This window comes from Neospora caninum, chromosome X (assembly GCF_000208865.1).
Source record: "Neospora caninum Liverpool complete genome, chromosome X".
NCBI lineage: Eukaryota > Apicomplexa > Conoidasida > Eucoccidiorida > Sarcocystidae > Neospora > Neospora caninum.
This window is the reverse complement of record NC_018396.1, coordinates 5,836,471-5,852,824: the sequence shown is the minus strand read 5'-3', so window position 1 is coordinate 5,852,824 and position 16,354 is coordinate 5,836,471. Positions and strand designations below refer to the sequence as shown.

The following is a 16,354-nucleotide window of genomic DNA, read 5'->3' as shown; positions in this document are numbered from 1 at the left end:
TTGTGGCCATGATGGATATTGACATTCCGCCAAAGATGGAGAGAGATCGCGAGCGTCTGGCTTCTTTCCCGCGCGCGCCGACGCCTGCATTTTCCACTTCTGAGCCGGCGCAGCCTCAGCTCCCGACGCGCCCCCCTTCCTCGTGTGCCAGCAGAGTTCTGCTCAACTCTTTCCCTTTGTACTCCTCTTCCCCTGTGTACTCCTCTTCTCCCTTTTCTTCTTTCTCTTCCTTTGCTTCTCGTCGCAGCATCTCTGCCTCTACCGCAGGTTCTCGGTTTCTCACCTCTGTTGCGCCTCACTCAGCGTCTTCTCACTCTGCGGCCTTCGAGTCCCTCTGTCTTCCGGAAAATGAAGCCTCGCCCTCTTCCAGAGAGAGACACGCCTTCTCTTGGTCGTCCGATACTGCCTCTCCCCGCATGCCCAGTCATGCGGATGCGGCCACCTCGGCGTCTTCTCGTTTTTCGCGTTCCGGCGATTTGTCTTCGCTTCCCTCTTTCCCGCGCCTTTCTCGCAGCAGAGAAGGCGCCGCCTCCCCGAGAGCGAACTTCGCTTCTCGGCCTCGCGAGCTCCCGGGTGACGGCCGCGAGTCCTCTGCGCACCTCTCTTCGCGGGGTGTACGTACACCTCGCGCTGGAGCAGGGGGATCTGCTTCGTCGGCCGCTCTCCCCGCAGCGAACGCGTTTTGTTTCGGCGCCTCTGCGGAGCACAAATGGAGGAAGGAACACCAACGCAGCGCCTCCGCGGCGCAGGCTCAGCGTTCTCTCTTCGCCAGTGCTTCAGACGCCTTTTTCTCTTCAGCCACTGCCGAAACAGAGAACGTACTCCGAGAGAGCGGCGATCGGCCCCAAGAGCGACATGCGACGCAAAGCTCTGACCTCGAGTTTTTCGATGCGCAGGAACGCGCGACAGACAGCCCGGATTTCCCCCTCGGTGGCTCTGACTCCCTCTCTCGGGAAGCAGGCAGAGAGCGGGAGGGAATGGTCTCAGATGGACACCGCGACGGCCTGCTGGCATGCCACCGCGTCGGCGAACAAGGCAAAGGCGAAGAAAGGAGGGAGCGGAAGAGAGGAGAAAACGGCGCAGAAGACCGAAGAACCCGAGAGCGAGAAGACACATGCGAAGGCAGAGAACGGCTTCTCGGACGCCATGCTTTCATCTCTCTACTGGAAGAGGAAAACAGACGCCCTGGACACAAGGTCGGTTCTCGATCTCACTCCTCGATGCTTAGTAAGATGCAAAGGAGAATGCCTGGTTGTCTCTCGTTACACTCTCCAGTCTACCTCACACCCCGTGCTCGTGTGTTTCTCTGTTTGCTGTATACGGTCAGCGTACAGATATTTTCATACACACGCACAAGTATACATGTATATAACACTATCAAGACGGGTATCTATAGAAGAATCTATACGCGTATGCAAATACATACACGTCGACCTTCCTACAGAGAAATGTATAAATCCGTGCGTGTGCTGATCCGTCGAGGCGGAGGCCGCTGGAGGTGTCGAGAAAAAAATCGAGACAGCTCGTATGGCGATGCAGATCTTTCTCGTATTTGCACTTGTCTTACCGGTGTTTCTCTTCTTTGCTTTTCCTCCACCCCGTGGCTTGGGGTCGGTGCTTCTCGTCTTGCTTTGTTGCTTTCTTCTCTCCACCTTCTCTCCGTTGTGCTCGGATGTGTGGGGTTTTCTCTTACAGGACGACTACCTTCCCGCTGTGGCTTCTCCGGTTGCAGGCAGGAGCGGGGACGGAGCGCGTCGAGGCATCTCGGCGCCTTCCTCGCTGGTTGAGCCTTTCGGGGCGGACGCGGCCTCGCTGCCCCACGCAAAGGCTGAGAGCGACAAAACCAGCCGACAGACAGTCCAGGAGATCCAGGCGCGTGCAGCGACGCTTGCGCAAGCGGCGCGCAAACCTCTTGAGGTGTATCGTTCGTACGCGGCGTCGCTTCAAGAGAAACTGGTGAGAACGGGGCGGCGGCGATAGCTGACTGGAGATAGAGAGAAAAGGCGGGCAAACAGAGGAGAAAAAGAGAGGGGGAAAGCGAGAATTTGAACAAGAAAAGGGGGCAACAAGAAACAGGGGAGAAACAGACGGGGTTGAGATGCAGAGGAAAGGCGAGCAAGGACAGGGAGAAGGAGCATAGAGAAGGAGACAGGAGCAGAAGAGAAGGGAAAGAGAAGGAAGTGAAGGGAGGGAGATCAGTAAAGATGCTGGACCAAATGCATAAGATATAGTTTTACCTCCTCCTGAACTGACGACGAATGAAGAACCTTTCGGTGTGGAGATACCAGGGGGATAGCCATACTCGTGTACGAACTGGGGGACGAAGAGAGAAAGAAGCAAAGGGTGAGGCAAGAGGAATATTTATTTTGCGAGCAAAGGCTGTTCCGCGTGAGTACGAAATTCGATGATCAATTCGACTCACAGCCAATCGTCAGCCTCCCCTCATGCCCCTAAGTGGGTAGTGGAGGAGAGAGATTTGCAATCGCTGTAACTCCCCAGACCGAAGGCCCGGTCATTTGCTGAAACTTTCCACTTTTCCTGAGGACTGGCGAGCATGCGTTTTACAAATTCTCCGAAGGTTTTCTTCTTGTCCTGGCGGCGCGCCTCTGTCCTCGCACGGGCTTCGCCGCGCGTTTCTCAGAATGCCTTCACAGGCGCGCGGTGGAAGAGAGCGAAGTTTTCCGTCGTTTTCGCTCCTTTCCAGTGTGCTAAACTTCTCGCGGGGGCCCTCTTCTCTCTCTTCTGTCAGGAGTTGCTGCGAGAGCGCGAGAGGCGTGCGAAGAGTCTCCTCGAAACCCTGCCGGCGCGCGGCGAGCGCCTCCTCTCCGCGCTCAAAGTGGTAAAAACCTCCACGTTCTGTCGCAGCGACCACCGACGAGGACCAGACCCTCCGACATTTAACGGCGTTCAGGCTCATCCAACACCTACTATATGTTGCCGTCTCTCCATATATATATATATATATATATACATACATACATACATACATACATACATACAGACGCACCTATCCCGTGGTGTGGATATATATATATATATATATATGCATATGGAGATGTATTTATATTTGGAGGTGAACGTTTTCAGATGTGGGCAAGTAAACGTAGACGGAACGGAGAATGAGGTGCGGCCTTGCTCTCTGCTAGTCACTTCATGTGTGAACTCACGTAGGCCTTCCTGTGGTGGTAAGCTCTGCATTCTGCTTGTCGGTCTGGTTTGCCTTTTGCTCCAGATTCCGTTTCTTTCTCTCGTCAGTCTCGGTTTCCTTCTTGTTCCTGTTTTCTGCGCTCATTCAGCCGCCTCCGCCGCCTCTGCCGCTCGTTCCCGTTCGCTGGAATCGCGAGTCGCCGATGCGATGCGACGCAGGTAACAAAGGGCGGTTTTTGTGAGAAACTTCACTTTACGCTCTCTCTTCTCATCGGAGCTGTCTAGACACCGCCAGAGGTGTGCTCAAAAACCATGATCTGCTTTTGTCGGTCGTAAGCACAAGTGTCTGTCCCACCGAAAGGACCTCGCTCTTCCTTTCTATCGCTTTTTCTCTCACCTTTTCCTCCCCTTTCTCCCTCCTTTCCTCCTTTCCACGGCCTCTGCCTGTTTTTCCTCTTCTCTCCCTGCAGAAGCACTGGCCGCCGCTCAAACCTTGCTGACGTGTTCAGACCCCAGCTCGGTTCTGATCGACAAATTCAATATTGGCTTGGCGGGGTACGGTGCCTTTGCACGTTTTTCGGTCCTTTGCCTTCCCCAGTCTCTAAGGAAAAGCTGTCTGCTTTCCAGATCTTCCCACCCTCTCTCCCTCGCCGTTTCTTCTGTCTTCGTTCCCTCCCGTGCTCTTCTCTTTGCTTTCTCTCTCTCTTCCTTTCGCATTCGCTCTTTCCTTTCTGTAGCTGGGGCTCCGCGATGCAACCAGCGAGCTATAAACACTCTGATTAAAGAATCCCAAGAAAGCCCTTTCGGCTTCTTTCTCGGAGGGGTTCGTGCACGTTGGAGAGGACCTCGTTTCTGCGTGTTTCCGCAGGGGACAGTTGGAGTGTCTGTACGGCTCAAACTGGCTGAACGACGAAGTTATCAATTTCTATATGCAAATGTTGCAGGTAAAGCGCGTTGCTTTTCCTCCGTCCCTGACCTCCCGCAACTGTCGGCGATCGAACGCCCGAGACACACGGCGATATGCATGCAGCGATATGCATGCATGAACTGTCTTCTAAGCTGCATCTACTCGCCATCTCGTGTGTCTGTTCACCTCGTCGTGGCGGTGCGCTTCCCGTGCTCAAGAACGCCGTCTCGCGTGGCCTCTCTGCTCGAATGTATTTTGCAGAACAGAGATGAAAATCGAGCACATAACTGAGGCGAGGGCGCGTTGTTTCCTTCACAAATGTCCTGCGTGCTTTTCGGTAGTCTTTCCCAACTTCTGGCGTCTTCGCCGTCTGCTGCACATTTCAGTCCTTGTGCTCCTGTGTTTTGCAGGAGCGCAACGAGAAACAACGCGCCCTCGGACAAAAGTACGTCGGTCCTCTTCCTCGAAAAAGTTGCGTCTTTCCATCTCTGCTTTGCGCGCTGTGAAATGCTTGTTCGTCCGTCGCGCGCGATTCGAGGTTTTCTCCTAATCTAATGAAACGGAGTCCTTGCCTCGAGGCGTCTGTCGCCTCCGTACGGTTTTCCTTGTTCTGTCGTTCGTCTTGGCCTTCGCTTCGTCGCTTCTCCGTTTGTCTCTCTCCTCCCTTCTCCTTTCCTTCTCCTTCTCTTTCTCCTCCCTTTCTTTTTTCTCCATTTTCTTTCTGCTGTCATCTTCCCCAGTGAGGGTTTTTCATTCTCGCGTTGCCAGTGAGGTGGATGAGCCCGAAGAGCGAGGGTATGTCGGTACGCGGGGCGCATCGAACTGGTCAATCTGCTTTGTCAGATGCTTCTCGGGTTTCCTCTTTCCACTTCTCTCTCTGCTCTCTTCTCTCTCCTCTCCATGCAGCATCTGGAAAACCTTCTTCTTCAACACCTTCTTCTACGCGAAGCTGACTGGAGGACACAGTGCAGATGTCACCTACGACTACGCCTCCGTTCGGGTAAGAAACGAAGTGCGAGGCAGCTCACGGCGCTCGAGAGAGATATCCAGAGAGCTAGCGACAGAAGACTACAAGTGTTACTTATATGTTCACATAAGGTATGCGTTTGGATGGCTGTGCAGGTGGACAAACTGGTGGACAAACTGACAGAGAACAATGCATGCACATATATGTTGATATAGAGATGGAGAGGGCTGAGGCAAATATATAGAGGAGGTCAGATACATTCCTGATTCGGGATATACACAAGTGCATCATCTATGCGTCTGTGAAACTAGGCAGGCCCTCAGGTGTATAGATAATCTTTTGAATATGCAGAGATGCCACCCTGTCGAGGGAGGGAAGCGCGCGTGCGGGGTTGCAAGTGAGGCGGTCCGTTGGCCGGCGGAGGCTGTGGATCAGAATGGGTGCATGCGCGCATTGTTCAGAGGTGGACTCGGCGGCAAAACGTGGACATCTTTGCGGTTGATCTCGTCCTCATTCCGCTCCACGTCAATCGTCTTCACTGGACGCTCGGCGTCGTCGACATGCGGTGAGACGCTGAGTGTGGCCTGTCGCCAGAACGTCCTCAGACCGTCGCGTGTCCTTTTCAGAGAAAACGCAACCCCGGAGCTTGGAGAAAAAGGCACCTTCGTGCTACACTACCTCAGTTTCAGGCGACAAACAGCGTCGAAAGAAAACAAGGAATGCACATGGGCAGCCTCGCTGTGTATCTGCACAGAGTCAGCACTCACTGGCAAACAGCCTAGATCTGCACAAATGGACAGGAAAGTATATGCATATGCATCCACGTACATATCTATATCTATATCTATATCTATCTATCTATATATATATATATATATATGTATATATATATATATATGTATATATATATATGTATATATATATATATGTATATGTATATATATGTATATATATATATATATATGTATATGTATATATATGTATATATATATATATATATATATATATGTATATGTATGTAGGTGTGTGGGGGGAGGAAGAGTCCATGCAGACAGGCTCCTGCGTACGGTGTGTATGCGAAGAGGGAAGATGGTGCTTTCTCGCGTGGTGCGCGCAGTAGACGGTGGAAGTTCTCGTTTCCTCTCGGCGTTGGATTTGCCGAGTCAATAGGCGGGCTGCGTGCCTCGGTTTCTCTCGCAGGAAAGGCAAGAGAAAAATCTATTTTTTCGACTCCCTCGGCGGCAAGAACAAAACCTGGTTCCTCACCATGCGGAGATACCTCCAAGACGAGCACACCGACAAACACGGTAGGCGTTTTGTGTGTCGACGCTGCGGGATGAGAAGACCCGCGGAAACGTGATCCAGAAAGAGAGGGTTTAGGCGGGAGAGGAGACGCGCCGGCAGTGAAGATCGCGACGGAACAGAACGCGGTCAAGATTTTGGAGAGAACCGTTTCAGAGGCTCCGATGGAGAGGAGAGAGTGGAGAAGAGAGTTTTCCGCAGTCGCCTTGGGGCCGTTGTCTGGGCTTCTCTTTTTCCCGGCATGTGCCCTTCTGGTGTGTTCGCCTGTCTCTCGTGTAACCTCGAGCGGCGGCTTCCTCGACTGGATCGTTTTGCATGCAGAAAAACCCCTCGAAGACATTGACGAGTGGTGCATCCCCGAGGACTTCGCGTCCGAAGTAAGGAGGCAGGGAGAGAGGGAAAGGGAGAGAAAGGAGATACAGCAAGGGAGAAGCACGAGGGAAGCGAGGAAGAACGGCAGCGAACACGAAAAGAGCGAAGCACGGAAGGCGAAAGACCGAACCCAGGGAGGAAGAAAATTGACCAAGAGTGAAGAGCAGTCAGTTGGAATAAGAAAAAATGCAGGAGGCAGAAAAAAAAAACGCCCGCGTGAGGTTCCAGAGAGCTGTCCCTCGTAGTTGCGTTTTTTTCGCTCTCCGTTTCTCAGAAATACACCCCGCAACAGGCCAACGGCTTTGACTGCGGAGTCTTCATCTGCCAAATGGCTGAGTGCATCGCGGATGGGCGAAGCTTTGATTTTTCACAGAAGGACATTCCGCGCATCCGCCACAAGATGGTAAGAGAGTGTCGTGTCTCAGCTTGTTTGTTCTCTCCGTTCCCTCTGGCTTCTCTTCTCTGCTTTCCACAGTCGCGCTCTGTCTTTTGCATTTCCTAGTTCTCACAGCCCTGGGTCTCCTTTGCAGGCGCCTGTTCCCGCGTCTCTCTGCGTGTCTCTCTCGCTTCTCCTCTTCCCCTTCGTAAACCCGGTTCTCTCTTTCCGCTCCGCTGCTCACTGCTGAGGGTGGACTCGAAAAACCCAGAATGCTGCTTCCGCACATGCAGGCTCTCCAAATCGTCGGCGGCGAACTCGATCCCTGACCCCCAGCGGCAGTCAAGGGTGCGGCGCGAAGAGGAAAACTGGACAACGCGGTGCACAGAAGAAGGAAGAAGACGCGGCGAATAAAAACGGAGAGAATGCGGCATGCAATAGTCAGAAGCGGGCAGAAGTGGGGAAAGTATCTCGAGACCACGGGGAAGCGAAGAACGGACAAACGAGCAGACGGAGGTACACGCAAACACGCACGCTTGTACCTGCGGGGGAAACGGTCTGTTTCTAGCTCCTGGGCAGTTAGTTTCCGAGAAGTTGTAAAGAGCCGTTTGCTCGAGGTGAGACAGCCCGTGCCGCCGCTCTTCCCCCGTGGGGGAGAGGCGCTCATCTTTCCGTGGTCCTTCGTCGAAAAGAAGTCGTTTCGTTTTCCTCTTATAATGCTGCAAGGAGGGAAGTGTGTGTTGAAGCAGCCCGGTGACGGACAACTACTGTGGTCTTCCGTCTCTCTCCGGCCACAGTCGCCCCCTCTCTTCGGCTGCCCTAGTTGTTTCTCGTCTTCGCTTGCTGCCGCTCCTCTCCCGTGTGTCTCCATGCATCTTTGGCCTCTCTTCGCACCGGTTTTGCCCTCCGAAGAACGAATCTCTCCCTGCTCCGTTCTCGCCGTGTCCGTTTCGCTCCCGTATATTTCGGTGCGGTTTCACAGTTTGTCAACCTGCCTCTGGAGGGTCCGGGTTGTTGATTCGCTCTGATCCTTCCAGCGCGCGCCGGACGCGCTGCTTCGACAAGAACAACTCAAAAGCGCCTTCGTTGGCCTTTTCCTTACGCATGCAAATCTATATCAATAGAGATACAGACGTCCGTATGTACTGATACATCAATCAGCATCAGTGCAGACTGTATATATATCTATATATATGGTGAATTGTTAAAAGTAGGCGGCCTCACTGTTTCTCGAGATAGTCGATACATATATATATATATATATATATATACATACATATATATATACATATATATATATATATATATATATATACGCCAGAGACCATTTTGGTTACGAGTATGTCACTATATAGGCATATTCATGTTCGTCGCTGCGTTTATTAATTATATCGTGCACATGTATATAAATATGTATGTGTATATATGTTGGGAAGCACACCAACCAAGTCGCTGGCGTTTGTGGTGTCGATATGCGGCTTACTTTTTGCAAGTTCCTATTCAAGTGAGCAAAGCTTTTTGTTTCCAGTCTGTTGACGAAATTCGCGTCGTGGACGGCGCGGAATGGACGGTATTGCCCCTCACAAGTATTGACTCGTGGCAGCGCCTTGCACTTTTTTTTTCTCATGCCAAGGCAACGGACAGTCTCTTTGTCTCGCGTGCGTGTATCGGGGAAACACAGCACATGTATAAGCACGCGTCTCAACGGCGGATGTCTGTGCAAGCGTAGAGGTGAATCCATCCAGACGCACAGGTACACCAACACACGTGTTTATATGAGTGTACAGAATTATGTGCGCAAAATCAGCGGTTCACGATCAGTACAAATATTTCTATACAGATATCTATACAATCGCGTGCCTCTACACTTTACATACTCTTCCGCAGGTGGGTAGGAAACAGGAAGAGGCAAAGAACGGCAGCACAGAGCCACTGGACCGACTTTTGAAATATTCCGATCTTGAATACAAAATTGTGGCGTGGATATCCGCGGAGTCGGAAATGTAAGAATTGCGAAATCAGGCCATGGCGGCCACAAAACTGGAACAAAAAAAATCAGAACGGCATCGGAGGGCACTCAAACGTTCACGCACGGCGTCGCTTCCTCGGAACCCAGTGCAACGGCGGCTGACGGAGACAACTCGTTTGAAGTGAATGACGAGGAGACCGGAGTTTACCATATAGAGGTAATTCCCGATCTTCCTGCTCCAGTCTGAGCGCTACGTGTGTGCCTTGCCTCCTTTCAAGCCAGCCGGAGATTCGGTTCCGGATCATTGCTGGAGCCAGACGTGGTATGCAGCTCTTGAAGGAGAGTTTCTCCCGACACCCAGCGAACGTCGAACCGCGGAAGGCGTGACGCCGCGGGGAACGTACTGTTGCCGCCCCCGTTGTTCGAAGGGAGAGCTTCGTCCCACGAGAAACGCTTTGGCAATTCCGGGTCCCTGCTGATTCGCCTGGCCGTGGTTGATTTTATTGCCTACGGCACCGCACATGCGACAGGCAAACACGAGATGGAGGGGAAGCAAGTTGCGCGACACTTGCAAAGTTCAGCATCGTCCTCGACTGCCGTCTCCCCGTCGACCTACCTCGCGTTCTCGCTCGGGCATGCACTCCAGGTATTTCTTTTGTGCCGCCTGCACGGGGCCCCAGCAGACGCAAATGACAAACCCCGGCGCGACGGTCGCATCCAGCCACACGAATCCGAAATCCTGGAAACGGAACAAAGCAGCCCACCCGCCCTCAAAAAGAAACATCCAAAACCACAGACCGCGGGCGCGATTCAAGGGACAAACCCACCTCACGTACACAAGGCGCGGGAAATGCGAAACGGAGGTGTTGCAATAAATTGTCTAGCACATGCATATTCATGTATGCGCCCGTAATATATATATATATATATATGTATATGTATAAATCTGCATATATCGCACGTTTAGATACACACGTCTCGCAATATTCACGTGTGAATTTCTGCACGGATATCGAGATCTCTGTAGACGTGCGGCACATCCGCTGCGTCCACAGGCGGGGCCTGCCAGCCGGTACACGTCGTTTGTCGCGTACCTTTTGCTCTTCTCCATCCATGAGGATGCGCACGATCTTTCTCTCCTTTCCGGTGTCCTCCTCAGACTCCAGACTCAGCGATTTGAATGTTTCTTGGGTGGAAGCGGAAGTGGAACCTCCGGAGCTCAACGCGACACTCGGACCGGCTGTTTTCGCCGGAGAGAAAGCGTACGTGTCCGTGCTCAAGTCATATTCCGGGGTGTATGGGCACGCGAGAGACGGCGCGGGCGTGCACGCTTCCGGAGAGTCAAACTCGGGCAAGACGCACTCGAGTCGCGCTGGATCGACGTACACCCCTGGAGCAAAGGGGAGACGAGACCCACGGCCCTTATAGCGAGATTCCGATTTCCGACGGAGACAAAAGCATCGTATTCAGAAGAAAAGAACAGAACCGCTCGCGCTCACACAGTCTCTCGATGGCACTGACAAATCGTTCAGAGGGCACCCTCGAACAGCACACCTGTGCGTACGCACTTTTATGTATTCACACACAAACGCACCTCCAAGCATACACAAATGTACGTGCACACAGATATATACATTTGTGCATGCAAAATTATGGGCAAACACTCGTGAAAGTAAACAATTGTGTGTCACTGTTGAGAACTTCCGAGGCCTGATCAGGCTGATACAAGAGAAAAGGAACTGGTCCCAACCGGGATCGAACCGGCGACCTTCCGGTTATTAGCCGGATGCTCTAACCAACTGAGCTATAGGACCTGAGTGGCAGGTTCACCGCGTCATTCGCAATCACAAGGACATTCCCTTCGTCACCAAGACTGTTGTTTTGTTACCATCTTCATTATTTGCATGTACCACTCATAGATTTTTTGTCCTATCCATAACCTTCCTCTTTCGGACGCGTCGACTTCCGTCTCTGTTGGCCACTCAGAGGCGGTGAGCTCCGTCTCTGTCTCTCTCTCGTGCCAGTGTCCCCCGTTCTATTCTTTTCTTTTGGCTTCTGGTTCCCCATTTTGAGTCTTTGTCGCTCGGAAATCGTTCACACACAGAACCTCTCCCTGTGTCGATGGTATGCCTGCGCTCAGAGACAGAGAGGGCGTGCATGTGAGACGTCCGGAACGAGGTCCTCATCCTTCCTCCTCTTCCCTCGTTCCTTCTTTGCCTTTGCTGTCCTTCTGGCGTCCTTCCCTTTGTCTGTCGCCTTCGTTTCTCCTGCTTTCTTTCCCTCTCATGGTCCCGTTGCCACAACTCCTCACCTGTCCCAAGGGCCTTCACAAAGGCCTCCTTCATCGTCCAGATTTTCATGAAGCGTCTCAGCTTCTCTTCCTCGCCGATGCCGCTCGCTCCGCCAAAGACGTACGGCCGCTCTCTGCCTACGCACTGGGAGTCCATGGCTCGGAGTAGATCTGAGACGGAGCGACTGAGACACGCAGGAGGGGAGGGAAAACGCAGAAGCCCCGCACAGTCGTTCTCCTATTGGTAAGAGCTTCCTGGCGGAGCCTCACCTGTCTAACACGAACGCTCTATACAAGCACACGCGGAGACATCAAAGCCAGCGTATGGCGATCCACCTACATCATCATGTATACGGTCATACACACGCCCATGTATATATATATAGATATATATCCATATAGCGTCCGTGTAGAAGTGTACTTGTGTTCCTACACATTCGCCACGAAAGCAGCATCCGGAACTCTCTCCACCTCCCTCTGCTGGCAGCCTCCATGCAACTGTGCATGCGTGCTTACGCACATCGTGAATATATCGGCCTTTCCTTGTCTGTTGCTCACGCGGTCACCCCCCCCCCCCCTCTCCAACGGCACTGAAATCCGTGTCTACAGAGCCACGACGCAGCCAGTGGGAGCAGCTCTGTTTTGGCGAGTACGGAGACCCGCAAGAGGCCGACAAGTTCTTTTCCAGGAGTTCCCAGTTGCTGCGCAACTTGCGTAGAGGCGCGTTTACCGAGGTAGCGTTTTCCCCGCAGACTTCGTTGCCACGCAAAGAGCAAATGAGATACGCACCTGGACGCTCCGCGAACCGTAACCTGCATACAGTCGACTCCAACAAGAAGACGGGACGCGGTGAGCACGACGAGGCCGGTGTCATGGGAGACATTGAAATGAATGAAAGGTGAGCGTTCGTCCGCTTGCGGAATCCAGATGGGTTTTGAGCCGCTGCGTACGCGTTCGACTTTCTCCGGCAACGCAGGCGCAGCTCTCGGTGACAAACAAGAGGGGCGGCGCGAGGAAGGAAAAAGACGGGGAGAATTAATAGCAGGCGTGGAGTGGTGGGGAGACATACGAGATCGAGGTGACACGCACATGCCCCGATGTCTCGAGGAGTGACTGCAGAGTAACTGTTGTTGCAGCAGACGACTGCACAGAGCCATTCGCTTGTCGTCCTCCTGCCGATACCTGTGAGAGACGACTCATGCACACGCACATTGCACACGCACATGTCTGGGTTGACGCTCTCTTCTATATCGCCTGAAGGCCCGTGCCGCACGAGGCGCACGCTCTCGCGGAACAGCAAACCGTTCGAGAGACAGAAAGTAGGTTTGCCCGTGTTTTTACGGTGTGGCGCACAAGTTCAGACAGCAGGAGTGAGCGACTGGAACGCGGAAAGATACACGAAGAAACAGACGCGCCAACCGCATTTCAACAGACAGACGACGCACTGGCGGTGGTATTCAAAAGACTTTCCCCGATGGTTGCGGTCGGGGCGTCGTCATGCATTTTTGCGCGCAGATATGTGCAGAAAAAGAAGGGATCTACGTCCCAAAAACGCAACCGCGCTAGCGACAGTGTAAGAAGAGGTCTAACCTGAGAGCCGAGGAAATCTCTTCCGCCGCAAGGATCCTTTCGGCTTTCGTGACGAGTGCGTCCGTTGACGGCAGAGTCCGGATATCGCAGAGACGCACCAGAATGGCGGGGTCGTTCGCCAAAGAAAGAAGTTCAGTATTCATGTTGAAAACCCTACTCCATACACCGAACAAAACTACCGATTTAGATCTTTTCAGAGAAAGAGGAGGGTCGATCCTGCGGACCCGATGTGTCTGAGCCGTGGCGTCCCAGAAAGGGAGGAAGGTTTTGCCTCGATCAAGCGGGCCGTTCTGAGAGGAAGGATGTCGCAAGTCTTGCCTGCTTGATGCAGAGGTAAGAGTAAAGTGGTAGAAGAGCTCGGTTGTTTGAGGACCGGGAAATAGGAGAAACGCATCCTACGTTGCAAAAGGCTCCTAAAACGTGCTCCCCTGCGGCAGACGAACGCACCCTCCCCCCTTTGCGGCTAGCTGAAGAAGCGGATGTGCAGAAGCCTCGTGTGTCGCTTCCCAAGAAAGAGTTAGCGAAAGATGCAGGCGGAGCTCGACAGTTTTGTGAGAACTCCGGAGATAAACACAAACGCGGATCCGACGGCAGTCACAGTCCGGATAGACGAGAGAGCACAAGACAGCTGTGCAAGTAAAAAACGCCCAGAAACGAGGAGTGTGGGACGGAGAGTCCGGTCAACTGCAAGAGTGAGTTTCAAGTGAAAATGCGGACTAGCACGTATTTCTGGGAAGCGCTGGAAACGCAAGAGAGTCAGTAAACGTCAGTGTATGGAAAAGGCGAAGCCCAATGTCGACCGAGAGGGCACGACTGAGAGACGCGCACGTATCGCGAGGAGCTGTGTCACCGGGCACGGGTCGGCAGCAGCGTGTGGGGTTCCGGTCTGGGTCGAGCGCTATTCGCATATTGGTGACCCTCGCCAATCAAAGGTAAACAACCGTGACGTTTCCGCAGTGAAACCCCAGCCGTCCCACCCCATTGAGCGTCAATAATGCCAAAGCAAGCTCAACAAAATCGCGGTGGAGTGTCTTGTTCACAGCTTCTGTCGCAGCACGGAAATGCAGCAGGACGTGCCGACTCGTCACTGCGCACCGCGACAGTCTGGGAAAGAAGGCGTTTCACCATCCGAATCTCGACGGAGAGCGTCAATTCGTCGAGTTCTACGAACCAAAAGCTCCAACCCCATGCCGAGATCAGTGACAACCAGTGTACCCAAACCGGTATTCGAAAGTGGGAAGGAATAGGCCTGCTACAGTCCACCAGGTTCCGCCAACAAGAAGCTGGTCCCTCCCACCAAGCACGGCCCCATGTTAAATCTCCACAGAGACGCGAACGAACTCACTTGTGCGTCGTCTCGCAGGGGGGTATTAGTTGCATGCAGCTGCGAATCAAACACTGCGGCAGGCGACACAACGCGAAGCCGCCCCGCCACCCGACGGGCAGCGCGGTGAGGCGCGTTGTACGTATTGGCGCAGCGCAGTGTAGGACCGTTAGCTCGATACTGTCGACAGTCTGTATACTACATATACGATGGTTCGCTTTGTACCAGTGACTAAGCAAAATGCTGTGGATATGACGACAGTTCGCGATGTCTTTCCGTGTTAGTGGCGGGCTACGCGGTCGTACCGAAGCTTCACAGCGGTCTCTCCCCTGACTGCAAGTTGGTGAACCCACTGTGGAGGTGTAACCCTTGGTTGTATACAGACGGACCGTGGCGAATCGGACGCAGCTTAGGGCTTTGAAACAGTCGGCGCGATCACTCCCGATCAACGGCGACGCACAGCTCAAAAGGCACCCGCAGTTGAAATTCTGTTCCTCTGTTTCGCAAGTCAGAAATCCAGAAGGTCCCCATACGGCTTCGTTGGAACGAGACGGGACGTCCCACCTCCTCATGCGCAGGCCAACGGGTTTTTATTCCCAAAAGTCACGCTGGGACACATTCAGATGCATGGTTCACGCACTCTACTGTTACAAACCGCAACTATAGCGGTTGCACCAGTACTTCTATTAATGAAATCGCGTCGCTTAAATAAGCTTTTGGCGAAGAGACTTTCGTTCCCGCATATCACGAGGGCCAGGCTAAGAACAGTTCACTGTCCACAGAAAAAAATGAAGGGACCGCCTTCCCTCACGAAACAATCGGGGCTCCAAGAAGTCACTCTATTGACATCCAGTCATGTACTAGAGCAGATACCGCCGGTGCGCTTTGTGTTGTTTTTTTCTTCCATGTAGGCACTGCCGTAAGTCACTCCATCCCCATGGCTGTAACTCATTTCATCCGCACTGACGTAACTCATTTCATCCGCACTGCCGTAACACATTTCATCCGCACTGCCGTAACTCATTTCACCCCTGTGGGACGCTCGGCTGCTTCCTTGAGGCACGACACGCAGCCTGTCTCAACAAAATGTCAGGCAAAAGCATTCATTACCGGGGCAAAAACGAGAGTCTTCGTTTCTCTGACACTTGCATGTGGCTAAGCAGAGAACGAGGAACATGATTCCAGCTTTCAGGTAGCTTCTTTAGGCATCTTCCGGTGCCTCTGAACTGCCACGGACGTTTGCTCTTTCACCTTCTGAGGATGCGGCTAAGGCTGAAGCTGTTTCCAGCAGGACACTCATCTCTCGTTTCTGGAGGAAGAGTAAGACCTGGCGACGTGTTTCCATGGATTGTTCGGCCAAATGAGATAACACTTCTGTGCTGGCGGGACTCAGGAGTGATAATCGATGTTTGGACATCTGCAATCGTTTTCGTGAGACATCTAGCAGGGGCTGCAGTCGTCGACTGCTCCTCTCTAACCTTGAGGATACGCGTTCCTTCGCCCTCTTCACGAGGCTTGTCGATTTCTCTTCTCAATCCGCAGCTCCACCAGTGACCGAGAAGTACAGCTCGCCCCTAGCCCCGTCTAACATGGCGTTCTCTTTTACCAGGCATCGTTCTCGACTTTAGGCAGGAGGCCGGAAGGATCCACAGGGGAATTCTCCCCCTCTGGTGTACCTGCAGCCTGCAGGTCCTTCAGAAGATCCCCGCGTTCCAACTCCAGCAGCGCCATCTCAGCCGCTGCATTTCTTCCGAAACCGAGGCTGGAGACGACCTGCGTAAGAACCGCTTTACGTTGTTGCTCAGCAGACGGTTCGAGGTTTTCCACTTCGGCTCCGTCAACAATGAAACCAGCTTGCCACCTCTTCGAGTGATCTGTGGTATGTTCCCTTCAAGAATCGCCGTAGTTGGCAGTTTATGCTGTCTCCGTATTTCGGTCTCCACGTTATCCAGAGCACTTGCCGCTGTTTCCCACCAGTTTCCTCCTGCGCTGCTGCCTGAATCGCTGCAGCGAGCTCGTCGTCCGGAAGCTGTCTCTGCTCCGCTTCGTCACTTGTACTAGAGTAGCGGCGAGACGATGTCGCACTTTTCTTTGTCAGCCGTTGAGACGT

At 53.0% G+C, this 16,354-nt stretch overlaps 2 protein-coding genes and 1 non-coding gene across 3 annotated transcripts; 1 reads left to right on the top strand and 2 right to left on the bottom strand.

The window, feature by feature from the left end:
* Nucleotides 1-348: 348 nt before the first annotated feature.
* NCLIV_051630 (hypothetical protein) lies at nucleotides 349-7,321 on the top strand (the record flags this gene model as incomplete). The annotated part of the gene is made up of 13 exons (XM_003884716.1): nucleotides 349-1,227; nucleotides 1,696-1,956; nucleotides 2,750-2,839; nucleotides 3,297-3,366; nucleotides 3,618-3,702; nucleotides 4,016-4,091; nucleotides 4,465-4,499; nucleotides 4,961-5,054; nucleotides 5,483-5,586; nucleotides 6,222-6,328; nucleotides 6,645-6,700; nucleotides 6,970-7,098; nucleotides 7,226-7,321. 13 exons carry the CDS (start codon nucleotides 349-351, stop codon nucleotides 7,319-7,321), a joined length of 2,082 nt encoding a protein of 693 aa, XP_003884765.1.
* A 1,992-nt stretch (nucleotides 7,322-9,313) lies between these two features.
* NCLIV_051620 (putative 4'-phosphopantetheinyl transferase) lies at nucleotides 9,314-13,063 on the bottom strand (the record flags this gene model as incomplete). The annotated part of the gene is made up of 6 exons (XM_003884715.1): nucleotides 9,314-9,547; nucleotides 9,657-9,779; nucleotides 10,135-10,430; nucleotides 11,352-11,515; nucleotides 12,420-12,512; nucleotides 12,921-13,063. The coding sequence occupies 6 exons, from the start codon at nucleotides 13,061-13,063 to the stop codon at nucleotides 9,314-9,316; spliced, it is 1,053 nt and encodes a 350-aa protein (XP_003884764.1).
* NCLIV_t120009 lies at nucleotides 10,781-10,854 on the bottom strand. Its single transcript has one exon. It is a non-coding gene; the product is annotated as a tRNA-Ile (tRNA).
* Nucleotides 13,064-16,354: the final 3,291 nt, after the last annotated feature.